General features: G+C 45.0%; 1 protein-coding gene across 2 annotated transcripts in view; it reads left to right on the top strand.

Annotated features, from left to right (window-relative positions):
• LOC137352692 (heparan sulfate glucosamine 3-O-sulfotransferase 5) overlaps window positions 1-15,406 on the top strand; it is a 285,937-nt gene that overhangs the window by 255,286 nt on the left and 15,245 nt on the right. For both annotated transcript variants that reach the window (XM_068018416.1, XM_068018422.1), the window contains exon 2: window positions 14,457-14,598. In XM_068018416.1, coding sequence (XP_067874517.1) covers window positions 14,492-14,598 — 107 coding nt within the window. In that variant the 5' untranslated portion in view covers window positions 14,457-14,491. The remainder of the gene's footprint in view (window positions 1-14,456; window positions 14,599-15,406) is intronic.

Genomic DNA, 15,406 nt, shown 5'->3' with positions numbered 1-15,406 from the left:
TGGACACCTTCAAAAGCAACAAAAGCCACAGAGGAACTGTCACAGTAACTGCCCAACATTACAGCAATTCCTCATTTTCTTTTCCTCTAGATAACCCAAGCAAGATGCCACTGAGTTGGAGGAGAAAGAAAGAAGCGACTGACTTCAATTCCCACTCCACCAACCACATTGTCTTTCACCCTTTCTCTCTCTCTCACAAGCCAGCACAGAGGTTATATACAGTTCCAAATGTGGGCTTTCACTGGTTGTGAAACAGCACACGAGGGTGCTGAAGGAGTCAGCATTGAAAGTGCAATCAGATAGTGGAGGCTCCACAGAGGTCACTCACTTGTTTTGGCGCCAATGGACTCAGATTTCTGGGCTCCCGCTTTAAACAGAAGGAAGCCGGATGAATTGTGCCTTTCATATTGTCATGGAATGAGGTGATGATACTTAGTAGCTTTAGTGGACATCCAATATTTTCTAGTAGTCTGAAGAGACCACGTCTGCTGACGAGGTCAAAGGCTTTGGTGAGATCAATGAAAGCAATGTTGAGGGGCATCTGTTGATCACGGCATTTCTCCTGTATCTGACGAAGGGAGAACAGCATGTCAATGGTCGATCTCTCTGCACGAAAGCCACACTGTGCCTCAGGGTAGACGCGCTCGGCCAGCTTCTGGAGCCTGTTCAGAGCGACTCAAGCAAAGACTTTCCCCACTATGCTGAGCAGGGAGATTCCACGGTAGTTGTTGCAGTCACCGCGGTCACCTTTGTTTTTATGGAGGGTGATGATGTTGGCATCGCGCATGTCCTGGGGTACTGCTCCCTCGTCCCAGCACAGGCATAGCAGTTCATGTAGTGCTGAGAGTATAGCAGGCTTGGCACTCTTGATTATTTCAGGGGTAATGCTGTCCTTCCCAGGGGCTTTTCCGCTGGCTAGGGAATCAATGGCATCACTGAGTTCCGATTTGGTTGGCTGTATGTCCAGCTCATCCATGACTGGTAGAGGCTGGGCTGCATTGAGGGCAGTCTCAGTGACAGCATTCTCCCTGGAGTACAGTTCTAGGTAGTGCTCAACCCAGCGGTCCATCTGTTTGCGTTGGTCAGTGATTATGTCCCCCGATTTAGATTTGAGGGGGGCGATCTTCTTGATGGTTGGCCCAAGAACTCTCTTCATGCCATCATACATTCCTCTGATGTTTCCGGTGTCTGAGGCCAGCTGAATATGACTGCATAGGTGTTGCCAGTAGTCGTTTGCGCAACGCCTAGCTGTTCTTTGTGCAGTACTTCTGGCTGCTTTAAGTGCTGCGGATGTTAAATCGCTGGGGGCTTTCTTGTAGTTCAACAGTGCAATGCGCTTAGCGGCTATGACAGGTTCCAGCTCTTCATTATGAGATTGAAACCAGTCTGCATTTCTCTTCGCACTTTTGCCGTAGGTGGTCAAAGCTGACTCATAGATGGCGTCTCTGATGTGGGCCCACTTGGTCTCAGCATCCCCTGTGGGAGTGTTTTGAAGGGCTGTTACAAGTGAATTTAGAAATTTTTGTAACAGCTGTGGGTGAGAAATTCTGCTCGTGTTGATGCGTGGGTGGCCCTTCTGCTTGGAATGATGCAACTTCTTTGGTCTGAGTCTAACCTTGCTGCACACCAGGGAGTGGTCGGTGTCACAGTCCGCACTGTGGAAGCTGCGTGTGATTTGAACACTGTTTAAGGCGGCTCGCCTTGTGACAATGAGGTCTAGCTGGTGCCAACGACGTGATCTTGGGTGCCTCCATGAAACCTGGTGACAGGGTTTAGTGTGAAAGAACGAGTTGGTGATGCAGAGGTTATGATAGGGACACAACTCAAGCAGTCTCTGCCCGTTCTCATTCATCCTTCCAACACCATAGCGCCCAAGGCAGGAGGGCCATGAGTCATGGTCAGCCCCAACCCTGGCATTAAAGTCCCCCAGCAGGAATAGGTGTTCGGTGTTGGGGATGCTGCTAATTATGTTATGGAGTTGTTCATAGAACTGGTCTTTAGCTTCAGGTGGGGAGCAGAGTGTTGGAGCATAGATGCTGAGTAGGTGTACTGGACCAGAGGTGGTGAGCAGTCGGATGGACAGTATGCATTCTGAGCCATTTGAGGGAGGCTCTATCATGCTGAGCAAGGAGTTTCTGATGGCGAAGCCCACTCCATGCTGTCTTGGTTCTTCAGAATCCCTACCCTGCCAGAAGAAGGTGTAGTCTTGCTCTGCTAGAGAGCCACTCGCGGGGAGGCGAGTCTCCTAAAGTGCTGCAATGTCCACATTGAATCTACTGAGCTCGTTGTTAATGATGGCGGTCTTCCGAGAATCGTTGATTTGTGTAAGGTCTTCCGACAGGCCAGGACACATAGTTCTGACGTTCCAGCTTGCAAAGCGAAGGGCTGGTACCTTCTTTCCTTTTTTCATGTTGTTTGGTGCGGTGTATCAGTCCTCCTTTCGGTACCTGCCGATACTTCAATCTCCGATCCTGCTGTCTTCACAGTCCAGAGTGTCTGCAGCCACGGCATGCGGCAAGTCCATTGAAGTGAAGAAGGAGCTGCGGGACCCGAGAGAAGTCCTGAGAAAAGGTGCCCCGAACATCCAAAAAATCCACGAATGGCCCCCCCGGCCGCAACTTCAAAGCGCCCGTGGGAGATGGCTCGGAGAGCATCTGCAGCGCACTGTCGGAAATGCTGCATGCCTTTATTTAAACCACTGCAAAAAAAACCCTTAGCAAATGTAATCACCTCTAAGTCTGCCAAATGATGCTTCACCTCCCGAAGGACGTGGATGAGCTTTCCGGACGTCGATGGTGGGCACTGAGGAAATGGCTTATTACCTGCACCAGCTTCCCCCCCTCCCCCCCCCCCACTTTTCCCCCCTTCCACCCCCCCCACCCCCGTCCCCTTCCCTGCTCCACCCTCTCAGCTCACCCCCTCACAACCCCGTCCCAGCCCGCCCCCCCCTCGCACCATCTTCACCCCACACCCCCTTCCCCTGCACCGCCCCCCCCACCCCCTCCCTCTACCCCTCCCCCTTGCATCCCCTCCTCCCACCGGCACCATCCTACACCTGTGTAGGGGCCCCAACAACCCCACTGCCTTGTGGGCGTCTCGGGAGAGACCAAGGCTAAGGGAGTAAACCCTAACAGAAAATCCGGAGCGGAACCTCGTAGGTGGTCATGTGTCACCTTTGGCATGTTTCCGGCAGTTCCTGCAGCCATACTGGTGCCAAACGTCGTGTCCTGCACTCCTTTGGACCCCACCAGAAAGGCTGAGAGGGGGGTTTTGACGACTGGGCAACTCTCAACCTCCATAAATTTGCCCAGGCATGCGCCATGGAGAGGTCACTCCATAGTTGCCTCACAGCGACTAAAACAACACGGAAGGCAGCAGTTACGGGTTATAAGTCCAGATAAATTGGCGTAGAAACTGGGCGCCACGGGTTGCCTTTGTCAGTGGGAGAGGTCGTTGCACCTCACTGGACAGCTACCGCCCGCCTCAAACCGGGCAGCCCCCGGTCAATAAGGTTCTGTCCCGCCACAGCCTACAATATGGAAGTGTTCTATTTCCTATGCTAACATATTTTGCAATGATGTGGGCAAAAGAATCAACAGGAACAGGAAATACATTTTTACTGTTATGAAACAATGTGGGTGGGGGTGGTAAATGTCTCAGGACTTCTCCTGCTTTGCCATCCAAACTTCAGCAAATGTTTGGCCAAAATCCCAGCTACTTGTATAAACATGGTTTCCGTTGGAGTTATGGTGGCAGTGCAGGAGATGCCTCAAGGTCATTCACCTCTTAAGAATTAATCTGGCTAAGACATCAGGCTCATGAGGCATATTATAAACATTGATGGACCTGAGTGAAAAGTTACAGGAAAACTATTGTAGCTCATTAAGACAGAGGAATTAACAAGTGAGTGACACCTAATGCAACTTCACTGCTGAAGACGAGCTAGAAACATAGTCATAGGAATTACAGTTTGCTTAACACAGGGACTGTTAGAAAGCAGTACAATTTTGAAACTTTGAAAGCATCTTTGGGCAAAAGCAAAATACTGCAGATGCTGGAAATAAAAACAGAAAATGCTGGAAATTCACAACAGGTCTGGCAGCAACTGTGGAGAGAGAGAAACAGAGTTAACCTTTCAGGTCAGTGACCTTTCATCAGAACTGAGCATTATTGGAATCTGATATAAGGTGTTTCTGATTGATAACACAGAGGTGTCCATGGAATATCCCCTCTTGAGTTCAGTAGTTCAGTCTTTTATTGAAAGCTCAGATAAAGTTACCTGTTACATACTTCACTACAACAATTTACCATTACAATCAACTCCTTATGTATTCTAAATTAAAGTTGTTTGGAGTCTAAATTTAGAATGGCCTGAAATACCGACAAATACAACAATGCTAGCCATCACAATAGTCTTTCCTAAGTATGGGCTTGGGACCCTTACAGAGAATGTTTTAGATGATTAGTATACTAATTAGGGATACAAGACTATACATTACATCAAGATTTGAGATACAGCAAAGGAAGTTCATGGAGTGACTACTGTATCGAATATAAGATGTTATTGGGTACTTTGTACATCATGGAAAAATATTAATAGAATCTAAGAACTGCACTTCAATGCAATTCAAATATCCTGTTAAGGAACTTTTGCAATGTAGATCTCTCCTAATGAGCTTATGCAAGATCTACCTTACAAAATTTTATCCCAAAAATCACACTTTGTTATTTTTTAAAATCTTCTAGGGAGGAGTGTGGAAGATTTGATGATCATGTCACTGTATAAAAGGTAACTGGGAGTAGAACTAGCTTCATATAGTGATATTGTTTAAATCAGCATACTTTGTTTTAAACATCATTGTCACACCAATTTGCTTTTCTGAATGATAATTTTCTTTAAGCCACTGACTGGAGATCTGAATTTATTTTTTTTTGAAGACATTTTAAAAAGAACAGATTAAAAAAATGACTTGGCTAGGAGCTGAAGTTGGCTACCTAATTTGCGACACTGTATACTACATGGCAAGGCTTGTGTGGAGGGAGACAAAATGTCTGCTCATCCCCAGTAAGAACCAAGACCCAGGACGTTTAAGGGAACTGTTTATTCTCTTTCTTTTAGCTCGAAGAAATAATGCTAACTACTATGCTTGAATGACTGAGTGACTGCCATGTGACAAGCCCCTCCCCATCTGTGCTTTTAGGCGTGTGTTTCTCTGCAGCAGAAAGCAGAAGCTTCTAGACTCTGACACGTGCAGACTCAATTGGGAGTCCCTCTCTCTCTCTCGGCATTCCTCTTGAAAGCTTTAAATCCTGCCTGTTGACTGACCACTTTTGCATACTCCGGCTATAATCAGGAACCCCGTTGGAAGAAATCATCTGCATCGCTGTCTCCAAGAGATCTACTGAATCCGTCATCTATCTCAAAATAAAAGCCTCAGGACCAGCGAATTCAGCTAGAAGCCAGCCAAATCACCAAACTCGATAGACTGTATACCTTTTTTTCTGTGAACTCTAACTCAGCTAATCTGCCTTTCCCCACTCTGTAATCTATTAATGTGTGTGTAAACATTATGTATGTGTGTGTGTGTGTGTGTGAAAGTTGGTGTGTAGTTTATTATTTTTATTAGTTTTGTTTAGGTACAATAACATTAACATTTTTCTTTGTTCAACTCAACTGTTGAGGGCCCACTGCCCTCCCCCAGCCACACCTGCTCTTTGTTTTCTCAATGAAATTGATCCGGATGAAACTGACGAGCACAGCTGCCGATACTTCAATCTCCGATCCTGCTGTCTTCACAGTCCAGAGTGTCTGCAGCCACGGCATGCGGTAAGTCCATTGAGGTGAAGAAGGAGCTGCGGGACCCGAGAGAAGTCCTGTGAAAAGGTGCCCCGAACACCCAAAACATCCACGAACGGCCCCCCCGGCCGCAACTTCAAAGCGCCCGCGGGAGATGGCTCGGAGAGCATCTGCAGCGCACTGTCGGCAATGCTGCATGCCTTTATTTAAACCACTGCAAAAAAAAAACCCTTAGCAAATGTAATCACCTCTAAGTCTGCCAAATGATGCTTCACCTCCCGAAGGACATGGATGAGCTTTCCGGACGTCGATGGTGGGCACTGAGGAAATGGCTTATTACCTGCACCAGATTCCACCCCCCCTCCCCCCCCCTTCCACCCCCCCCCCCCACCCCCGTCCCCTTCCCTGCTCCACCCTCTCAGCTCACCCCCTCACAACCCCGTCCCAGCCCGCCCCCCCCTCGCACCATCTTCACCCCGCACCCCCTTCCCCTGCACCCCCCCCCCACCCCCTCCCTCTACCCCTCCCTCTTGCATCCCCTCCTCCCACCGGCACCATCCTACACCTGTGTAGGGGCCCCAACAACCCCACTGCCTTGTGGGCGTCTCGGGAGAGACCAAGGCTAAGGGAGTAAACCCTAACAGAAAATCCGGAGCGGAACCCCGTAGGCGGTCATGTGTCACCTTTGGCATGTTTCCGGCAGTTCCTGCAGCCATACTGGTGCCAAACGTCGTGTCCTGCACTCCTTTGGACCCCACCAGAAAGGCCGAGAGGGGGGTTTTGACGACTGGGCAACTCTCAACCTCCATAAATTTGCCCAGGCATGCGCCATGGAGAGGTCACTCCATAGTCGCCTCACAGCGACTAAAACAACACGGACTCAAGAAAACCTGTCCGAATACTTACTTGCTATGATCATTACAAGAACCAAACACCTACTGAATTGGCCAGTACAGCCACTTTAAGAAAGAACTAAACTTGTTGAGTTCAAACAAGGAGAGGGAAAAGAGAAAAGCCCTTTGACCCCTCCTCACTTGACAGTAACGTCATCGACAAAATTTTAGTCGGTCTGCATATAATTTAAAGCAATGTATATATGATTTGAAACAACAGCCAAGAAATTCAACTTCTGTTCAAAAGTAGATACAAAGTTGTCAGAGCAACAGGTCCACATACTATTCAGATAGCTTGAGATCCAAGCCAAATTTGATGATGAATGTCATTTAAATGCCACTGGCAAGCTGTGAAGGAGCGCTTTGTTGAGTAGGGCCACAAAACATTTGAGAGAATTAATTTAGACCCAGTGGTGACTGGCAAATGGATAATGGGGGAAAGAGAGAGACAATGGGAGGTCAAAAGGCAATGGTGAGGGCAGATGGAGTAAGTGGGGCAGAGTGGAAGCAAGCAATGGGAAAAGTGAGGGGTGCTAAGAAGTAATGAAAGTAAACTGAGCAGTGAGGAGCAAGGGACTTGCTCAAAGAATATACTGAATATGTTGTGAACTCCAGGAAAATGGAGCATGATTGTGGGATTCGGGAGAGAATGAGCAATGAAGTAGAGAGATGCGAGATTGAGCACTCCCACAAACTATATTGAAGACTTGCTCAGAGTGAAAAGACTTATGGTGTAAGTGACACCTCTACATTTAGATGCTGAATGAGATCTGGCAATTTGATTTGCCCATTATCTAAGCATCGTGCTGTTCTGAACGTGCTTCCCTTGTTAAAAATAAACTTAGTAAATCAATCAATTTGGAACCTGAAATGAACTCAAGTTTGTTCTGTTGGTACTTGCATCCTCTGAAATGACTGAAAGCAAAACAGAAGTGCAGATGAGACTGGTAACATAGGATTGGTGTGAATCCTAAGAGTAGGAGATCTTCATAAGAATAGAAATTTGAGCTTTTGAACCATAGTAGACATAAGGTCCATCTATAGGAGGTGCAGCCAGACAGGCTCATTAAGACACTCTAAAGGTTCATCAAAGAGTGATTTGAAAGGAAAGATGCTAGTAACGAATAGAGAGGGAACTATTTACAAGATCAGTTAACATTTAACTTTCCCACCTTTCAGTAAAGCCTAAAGGCTCAAAGTGATAAGGGACAACGCAGAGGAGAATTTCTCACATTTGGGGCTGGATTTAGTCGAGCCAGCAGGCCTCCTGGTGCCGGGTCAAAAAGGCGAGGGGAACCCCGCCTCAGTCTTTTGGAGCTTCCCCTCAACCCGTGCAATTCAACGGCGCTCAGGCACTTACGTGCCCAGTACCAGGATCTCCATCCCTTTAAAGACAGGGATCCCACCTCCAAGAGCTGCTGGGAGCAGTGGCCACTGCTGGCACCACAGGAGGCCTCGGAGCAGGCCCAGTGGGGAGACCAGGACAACATGGTGGTGAGGCAGGGTCACCAGGGCCAGACGCCAAAGATAGCAATGGGGAAGGTGGATGATCAGGGCAGGGTTTTGTTAATGGAGGGGCAGCCTTTGCTGCCGGGTGTCCTCCATGGACCACAGATTGCCTATGGAGGAGGTCCCCCCAACCCTGCAGAGAGGTCGCCTTGTTTCATTGGGTGACCACCCCACATAGGGAAGGCCTTCCCCGCCACTAGTTTAATTCCAGTGGCGGGAGGAAGAGGACCTTAAGTGGCTGCTGATTGGCCACTTAAAGGGCCTCAATTGGCCTCTGGCAGGGAAGGCCATCTTTGGCATTTCCCGCACCCAACTCAATCATGGTGCAACAGCAAGGCGATGGGCACTCCGCCCTCTGCTTTCCGTTGCTATTCTATGGGCCCCCAACCCCCCACCAAATCCACCACCTCCCCCCCAACCCCTAGCCCGTCTCCAGGGGGCCCATTAAATTCTGCCCTTGGTTTGTTTCTAGCAGGTTTTTTCCTCACAAATTGAAGGAAATGCAACTGTACGAGACTACAATGATAACATTTAAAGAAAAAACATCTTTCAAGGAAAACATTATTGCACATTCTTGGTGTGAAGTTTGTTTTTTGAAGAGAAATATACACTTCTTTGGCATTAATGTTTGGATTTTACTGAAAGATGTAGAAAATATCAATCTTACATTTGGATACCGCCTATGATTACGATGGGGTCTAAACATTTAGGCCGCAAAATTCGGTTGCACAGCTCCTGTATTTTCAGTGCTACAGATGCACGCACACTTCTGCTGCAAGCCGCGCCAGATGCCATTGTGGGTGGGTTGTATGCCGAGCAGGCAGATCGTGATGTCAGTCAGCATGGAACAATGATTTGACTTTAGCCATTATCGATCAACACTCCAGCTAATGCCCTCAATCTCGCACAACTGAGCATGAGTTCTGCAACAGGAAAGACCCCACCACTGATAATTTAAGGGATCATTAACCACTTTCAACTTAGTTTCTGATTGATTTCTACTGGCTGTTGCTGAGCTGGTAGAAAATCCGTATAGTGTGCACTGTCGGCATTTTCTGGGCCATGTCCACATTCAGATAAAAATTGGCATCCACCCCTCAGTGGCACAGTTGGCTCTTTCCTCCTGTTGCTGCTCCAGAGGGTTTGAACACTGCTGCATGCAAGAACAGTAATTACGGAATTCCCACCACAGCTTGCAGCAGGTTTCCATACATAAAATGAAACAGCACAACACTGCAGAGTGTCAGCAGAAATGGGGAGGAGTAGAATAGTACCAGCAAGAACCAGGGTGAGAAGGGTAGAAAAATTGCTTCTGTGAAAAAGTACCTCGCAGTCACTGAGAATTACATATATAATTTTAAAACAATTTAGATATCAGATTCAGCAATCTAAATACAGATCCTTAATAATCCTTATCAGGCTGAATTTTCAGGCCTCACATTTGTAAACAGTAAACTAGTTTCCTGAATCGGGAGTGTAAGAACAGACTGTACCAAGCTACCATTCCAATGATCATTGCTATTTCACTCCAGCCAAGCTGATTGAAATATTTAGATCAAGATTCTATGATCTCAACAGGTCCTCAATGCTATTTTTGGGCTGAACTGTGTAGAACATGCACCATTCATGCTCCAACCAATATCAGCAGCCAGTCTGGTTGAAGATGACCTGAAGTGTGATTTCTTCTTTTTCATGGGGCCAGGAGGAGCAAGCGTGTTCCACCAATCTTCACAAACCCAGCATAGGTCAAGGCTGCTCTGTCAGAGAAACCTCCAAGCCTGTTTGTGAAGAAGACAGTGAGACTAGGATGCTTTGGTGGAGACTGTTTATTGCTTGTCACAGAGCTTACTTCTCTGCTTGTAACACCCAGCCAGTGCTGACTGGCTCTTTACATATAAATCTGAGTACAATTAACTAATCAACACCCAATACCTGTTCATCCTAATACCTTCAACGACTAGGTATTTAACATCCATTAACAGAACTTAGACACTAACTGATTCCCCTCTTTTCTTTAAATACATATATAAAAAATGAAAAAGGAGACAAAATAATGAACAAAGAACAAAGAACAGTACAGCACGGGAACAGGCCATTCGGCCCTCCAAGCCTGTGCCGATCTTGATGCTTGCCGAAACTAACACCTTCTGCACTTCCGGGGCCCATATCCCTCTATTCCCATCCTACTCATATATTTGTCAAGATGTCTCTTAAACGTCACTATCATATCTGCTTCCACCACCTTCCCTGGCAGCAAGTTCCAGGCACTCACCACCCTCTGTAAAAAAACTTGCCTCGCACATCCCCTCTAAACTTTGCCCCTCGCACCTTAAACCTATGTCCCCCAGTAACTGACTCTTCCACCCTGGGGAAAAAGCTTCTGACTATCCACTCTGTCCATGCCGCTCATAACTTTGTAAACCTCTATCATGTCGCCCCTCCACCTCCGTCGTTCCAGTGAAAACAATCCGAGTTTTTCCAACCTCTCCTCATAGCTAATGCCCTCCAGACCAGGCAACATCCTGGTAAACCTAAAATAAAAGCAAAATACTGCGGATGCTGGAAATCTGAAACAAAAACAAGAAATGCTGGATTCACTCAGCAGGTCTGGCAGCATCTGTGGAAAGAGAAGCAGAGTTAACGTTTCGGGTCAGTGACCCTTCTTCGGAACTGACAAATATTAGAAAAGTCACAGATTATAAACAAGTGAGGTGGGGGTTGGGCAAGAGATAACAAAGGAGAAGGTGCAGATTGGACCAGGCCACATAGCTGACCAAAAGGTCACGGAGCAAAGGCAAACAATATGTTAATGGTGTGTTGAAAAATGGGAAGTTTTTCTCTAATTTTCATTCAAAGAGTTCCTTTAAAATATTCAATAAATGCATATCTATTGCTTCTATCAGTGCAAGTGTCTCAGCAGCTAAGGTGCTTTTAATTATCCTCTATTTTCTTCAATTCCCAGACTGATGGACAACACTTATCATTTCTTCCCACCAAAAATATAATGAATCCTGCTGCACTTGAAAAACGATCGGGAAGTGAGGCGTCACTAAAAATGACTAATTTCATTTCTTCTGGGTCACCCAATGCTGGAAATTTGAGTGTACATTTGTCTAACTCAATTTCTTCAATGGCTTATTTGCTTTCAGCACTTCCCCAACAGTAGCATGTTTCAGCATGGTGCTCAATTGTAACACATTATAGCAAGCATCCGGCCTCGTTTGTGTGCACAACCAGTTTAATTGCCCAATTAAGCTCCTTAACTGGTCTACTTCTTCCTTGGTTGCAGAGTCTTCCTTTTGTGAGGACCTGGCCCAATTTATTGGGATCCTATTAACATTCTCTGAGCACAAATGTTAATTTAGGGTTACTCCCAACTTAGTCCGCCTAATATATTTAAAAGCTTTGGAAGCCCGACTTGCAACTTTAAATTCCTGTCGAACATAGTCTACCACAAATTTTACAAATGCCGCAGATCCTCCCCACAGAAAATCATCCATGTGCATCAAAAAAATGCCTGCTAGTTTTTCTTCATCATACCAATCAAACATTGTCGGATCCGCTTTTAGCTGAATACAACCAGCTTTTAGTAGGACGGACCTAACTGAAAAAATACCACACCCTGGATGCATTGTTTAGCCTATAAACACATTTGTTTAGCTTCCATAATTTCCCCTCTATATCCGGCCTGTCCATTTATATGAGCCCCCCACAGATAATTTTGGGGGCTCAGCAAAGGCAGATCCGCATGGGCGGACCACCGAGATCAAAGCACGCTGCATAATGACACTTTGAGTCACATCGGAAACACCTGTTGACCACCCCTTGGTTATTCCTGGGGTTCATCCTTCTGCCATAATTACCCAATTCCTGCCATCTGTTATAGCTGCCAAAAAGGTCTCTATCTTCATTCATTTTGTTTGTGATTCTCCTTTCATACTGACGTTTGGGCCCCATTTTTGAGCAGCGTCGAAATTATGCTAGCATTGTACCCTCCACCTTCAGTGTCACCACTGAAGGCCCCATTTATTCCATGAAAGCAGCCAGAAAGGAATGTTTTCCTAAAAATGCTGGCTGATTCTTCTTTATACAGCTGAGTACAATTAACTAATAACACCCAACACCTGTTCTCCCTATTACCTTCAACTAGTGGGTATTTAACATCCATTAACAGAACTTATTAGACACTAACATGCTCCAGCTTCCCTCCTACCCCAGAGCTGGTAGGCTTCCCCGATCACTCAATTTCTGGTCGCAGGCTGAAGGTTTGATGCAAATGAGGCCTGCTGTTCAAAATTGCCTGGACTCCCAGTAGAAACCAGTGACTGGATTTCACTCCACCCCAATGTTTCTGCAAGAAAGGAGAGAAGGTACCCAAATCTTTTGCCACAATGGCCTCCTGAACAAGCTCTGAATGTCAAATTAACCTGCAGCATGAGTTATGACGAGTCGGTGCCCCAATACACTCTCAGTGCATCCACATAGGCCCATATTCAGGGCTGCTTTTGATCTGCCAGCTTTTTATGATGCCCTTTGCTTTTTTGAAGCAGTTAAGTTAGCCTTTGTATATTTTTCAAGATGGCATGATTGGAAAAACTTGTCACTGACAAACTATCCAAGGCTTAAAGCTCACCCCCTATAGCTTCACTGGTGCAAACCTACACCACATTGATGTGCTAACATGCTATGGCACTAGGCTGCCTAGAAATATTAGTTAATTCACTCAAGTGCATGATGCTCAAGCCTAAATAAAGATTTGTGCCAGAGAAAGGTTAAAATTGTAATTCAATTGACTTTCATTTGTTATATTGGGTTCGGGATTATGTTCAGTATATTTATTTTTTGTAAGCCAGCATGCAGTGGTCTCTTGCATATAATAAATCTTCATAGAAGCGCCATCAAAGTGGTGGGCTGCTGTCACCACTGCTGCTACAGCCTTTGTAAAGGTTACAGCTGATCGTTTGAAGCTAGGAAGAGTTTAGTTTAGTATAATTGATGGAAAAATAAAGATTATATTGTGAAGACTGTAATAGGATTAGCATGAGAACTAGGAAATAGTTTGTGTGTTTCTCTGGTGATTCTCTTTTCATAATATACTGCATAAACTTTGTAAGGGTGGCTCAGTGGCCTTGGAATCCCAATGCGTTGTGCCACAGTAGGATGTGGTTAGGTGGGTTCTGGTCGCCCACACAGTGAATTCCCAGTTTCTGCTGCTCGACTATGAGGGAGATGGAGCTGTATCCTTTCTCAGAGAAGAGAAGAAGCAAAGTTGGAGGGAGATTGATCCTGCAGACACTTCCTAACAGCAGATTATAGAACATTGTAACAGAAGCCTGGAAGCACGTTGCCTGCAAACTAAAGTGGGCCGAAAGAGAGCTAAAGAGAGATAATAAATATCTTATGGGAATCTTATGAAACTCTTGAAGAAAGCAGAGATTTGCTCTGCTGAAACAGATGGGGCTTGTTGAACATAGACCAAAAGAGCAGTAAGAGAATAGAGCTGTTTAAGTCAAAATCATTTTTGACACACTTATAGATACATTGTCGTCCGCTGAGTTCATTCCAAAGGGTTTCAGCTACTTTACAAAGAGAGAAGCCCTCAGTGATGTTGATATTATTGCTTCAGTAACTATCATCCACTACAAATCCAGAAGGCAGAGTTAAGTAACATTTGAAATACTAGATTAACAAATGTTGTATTGCAAAAGAAAAAAAAAGTTTCTGAGAAAATGTAATTTGTTTCTACATCTGCTACAAAGTGAACAGAATCAAACAGACAATATGATGAATTTGAGGGGAGTACAAATGATGTTCCAGGTGCTTTATTCATCTGATAATAGCCCCTTTGAAATCTATAGCAACACTACAGTTGGAAAAATCAAATCTTTCTCGGTCAAAAACACAAATTGGTCCTTCTGCTTAACAAGAGATGGCTTAACAAATGTTGTGATTGATAAGAGTTAACTGCAAGGGAATGATGCTACATCCTGTAAATTAGCACTGTAAAATAACACATTTTTGTTAATGTGCTAAAAGCTAAATAATGAATGGACTCTCCTGGAACCTTTACACTGAATCATCATTCTTCATTATGGGAGAAAAATATTGATCTAACAGATTAGCTATGGGTTCCATTTTTAAAATATATGTTTACTTAACCTTTAAAAACCAAATGATTGATCAACTAACCTCTAATTAATGGTAGCCTGTGGTTTTCCACATTTCTGATTGGTACTTTTACTCTCTGGTCACTGCAGGCTGAAGAAGCAGTCCTGAAGATTGATGGAGGGCCATGCTATTCAAACAGCAGGTGTTGCTGAGACAGAAGCTCTTTGTGCTGGGCAGCCTTGCTGTTGGAAGTCTCTTATACATAGTTGCCAGAGTTGGGAGCTTGGATAGGTTAGTATACTTATTTTCTTTTCACATTGAAAGGGTAACATTTGTATTGCATTACCTATATTTTTTCAGTACATGGTAAGTTCTAGTTGAATGTACTTTCTTAACTTTGTGCTTATTTGACATGGCAGTCAATTGTGAGTTCACGCCCACAAGCTGCGGATCTCGGAGAGTCTTCCTGAAGACAAGATGTTTCTCCAGTCTGATGACTTACACAGCTCCTGTTCTTTCAGAACAGCATTGATAGAGGGTTAGAGGTAGGCCAGCACCAGGCTTGACTGGCAGGGAAGGGATGGGAGAGAGGAGCCTAAAAGAAACATGTCCATTAAAGTGGGCAGTTTTTTATGAAAAATATTTCATTGTATGGGGTAAAAAGAATTAACCATTTTCGGTTATTCCAAGAACACTGACTAAAACAATGCTCTGCACTATCTCCAATTTTGTTATAAAATTCAGAATTAAAATATACAAATTTAGGTGTAGCTAGCAATTATATTATTTATAGATTAGCAAAGATACTGCAGAAATTAATCAAACAATTTCACTGCTGGCCCATAAAAAGCAAAGCCATTTCAAATAAAGCCCTTCCAAAGTCATTTGTATGTTTGTGAGTCCATCTTTAACACAATCATTTCTTGGTCATTTGTTTTTTTTTTACATATGCAGAAAACGATCATCTCCTGTAAGAGTCTTCAAACCATACGACTGAGAAATGTACACAGGTAGAGTTTCTGTTTGCCCCATATGGACTAGGTGGTGATATGTCCCTACACTCTCTCCCTTTCAGCACATACACTACTTAACCAATTCC

This window comes from Heterodontus francisci, chromosome 3 (assembly GCF_036365525.1).
Source record: "Heterodontus francisci isolate sHetFra1 chromosome 3, sHetFra1.hap1, whole genome shotgun sequence".
Classification (NCBI taxonomy): Eukaryota; Metazoa; Chordata; class Chondrichthyes; order Heterodontiformes; family Heterodontidae; genus Heterodontus; species Heterodontus francisci.
This window is presented reverse-complemented; position numbering and strand designations above follow the sequence as displayed.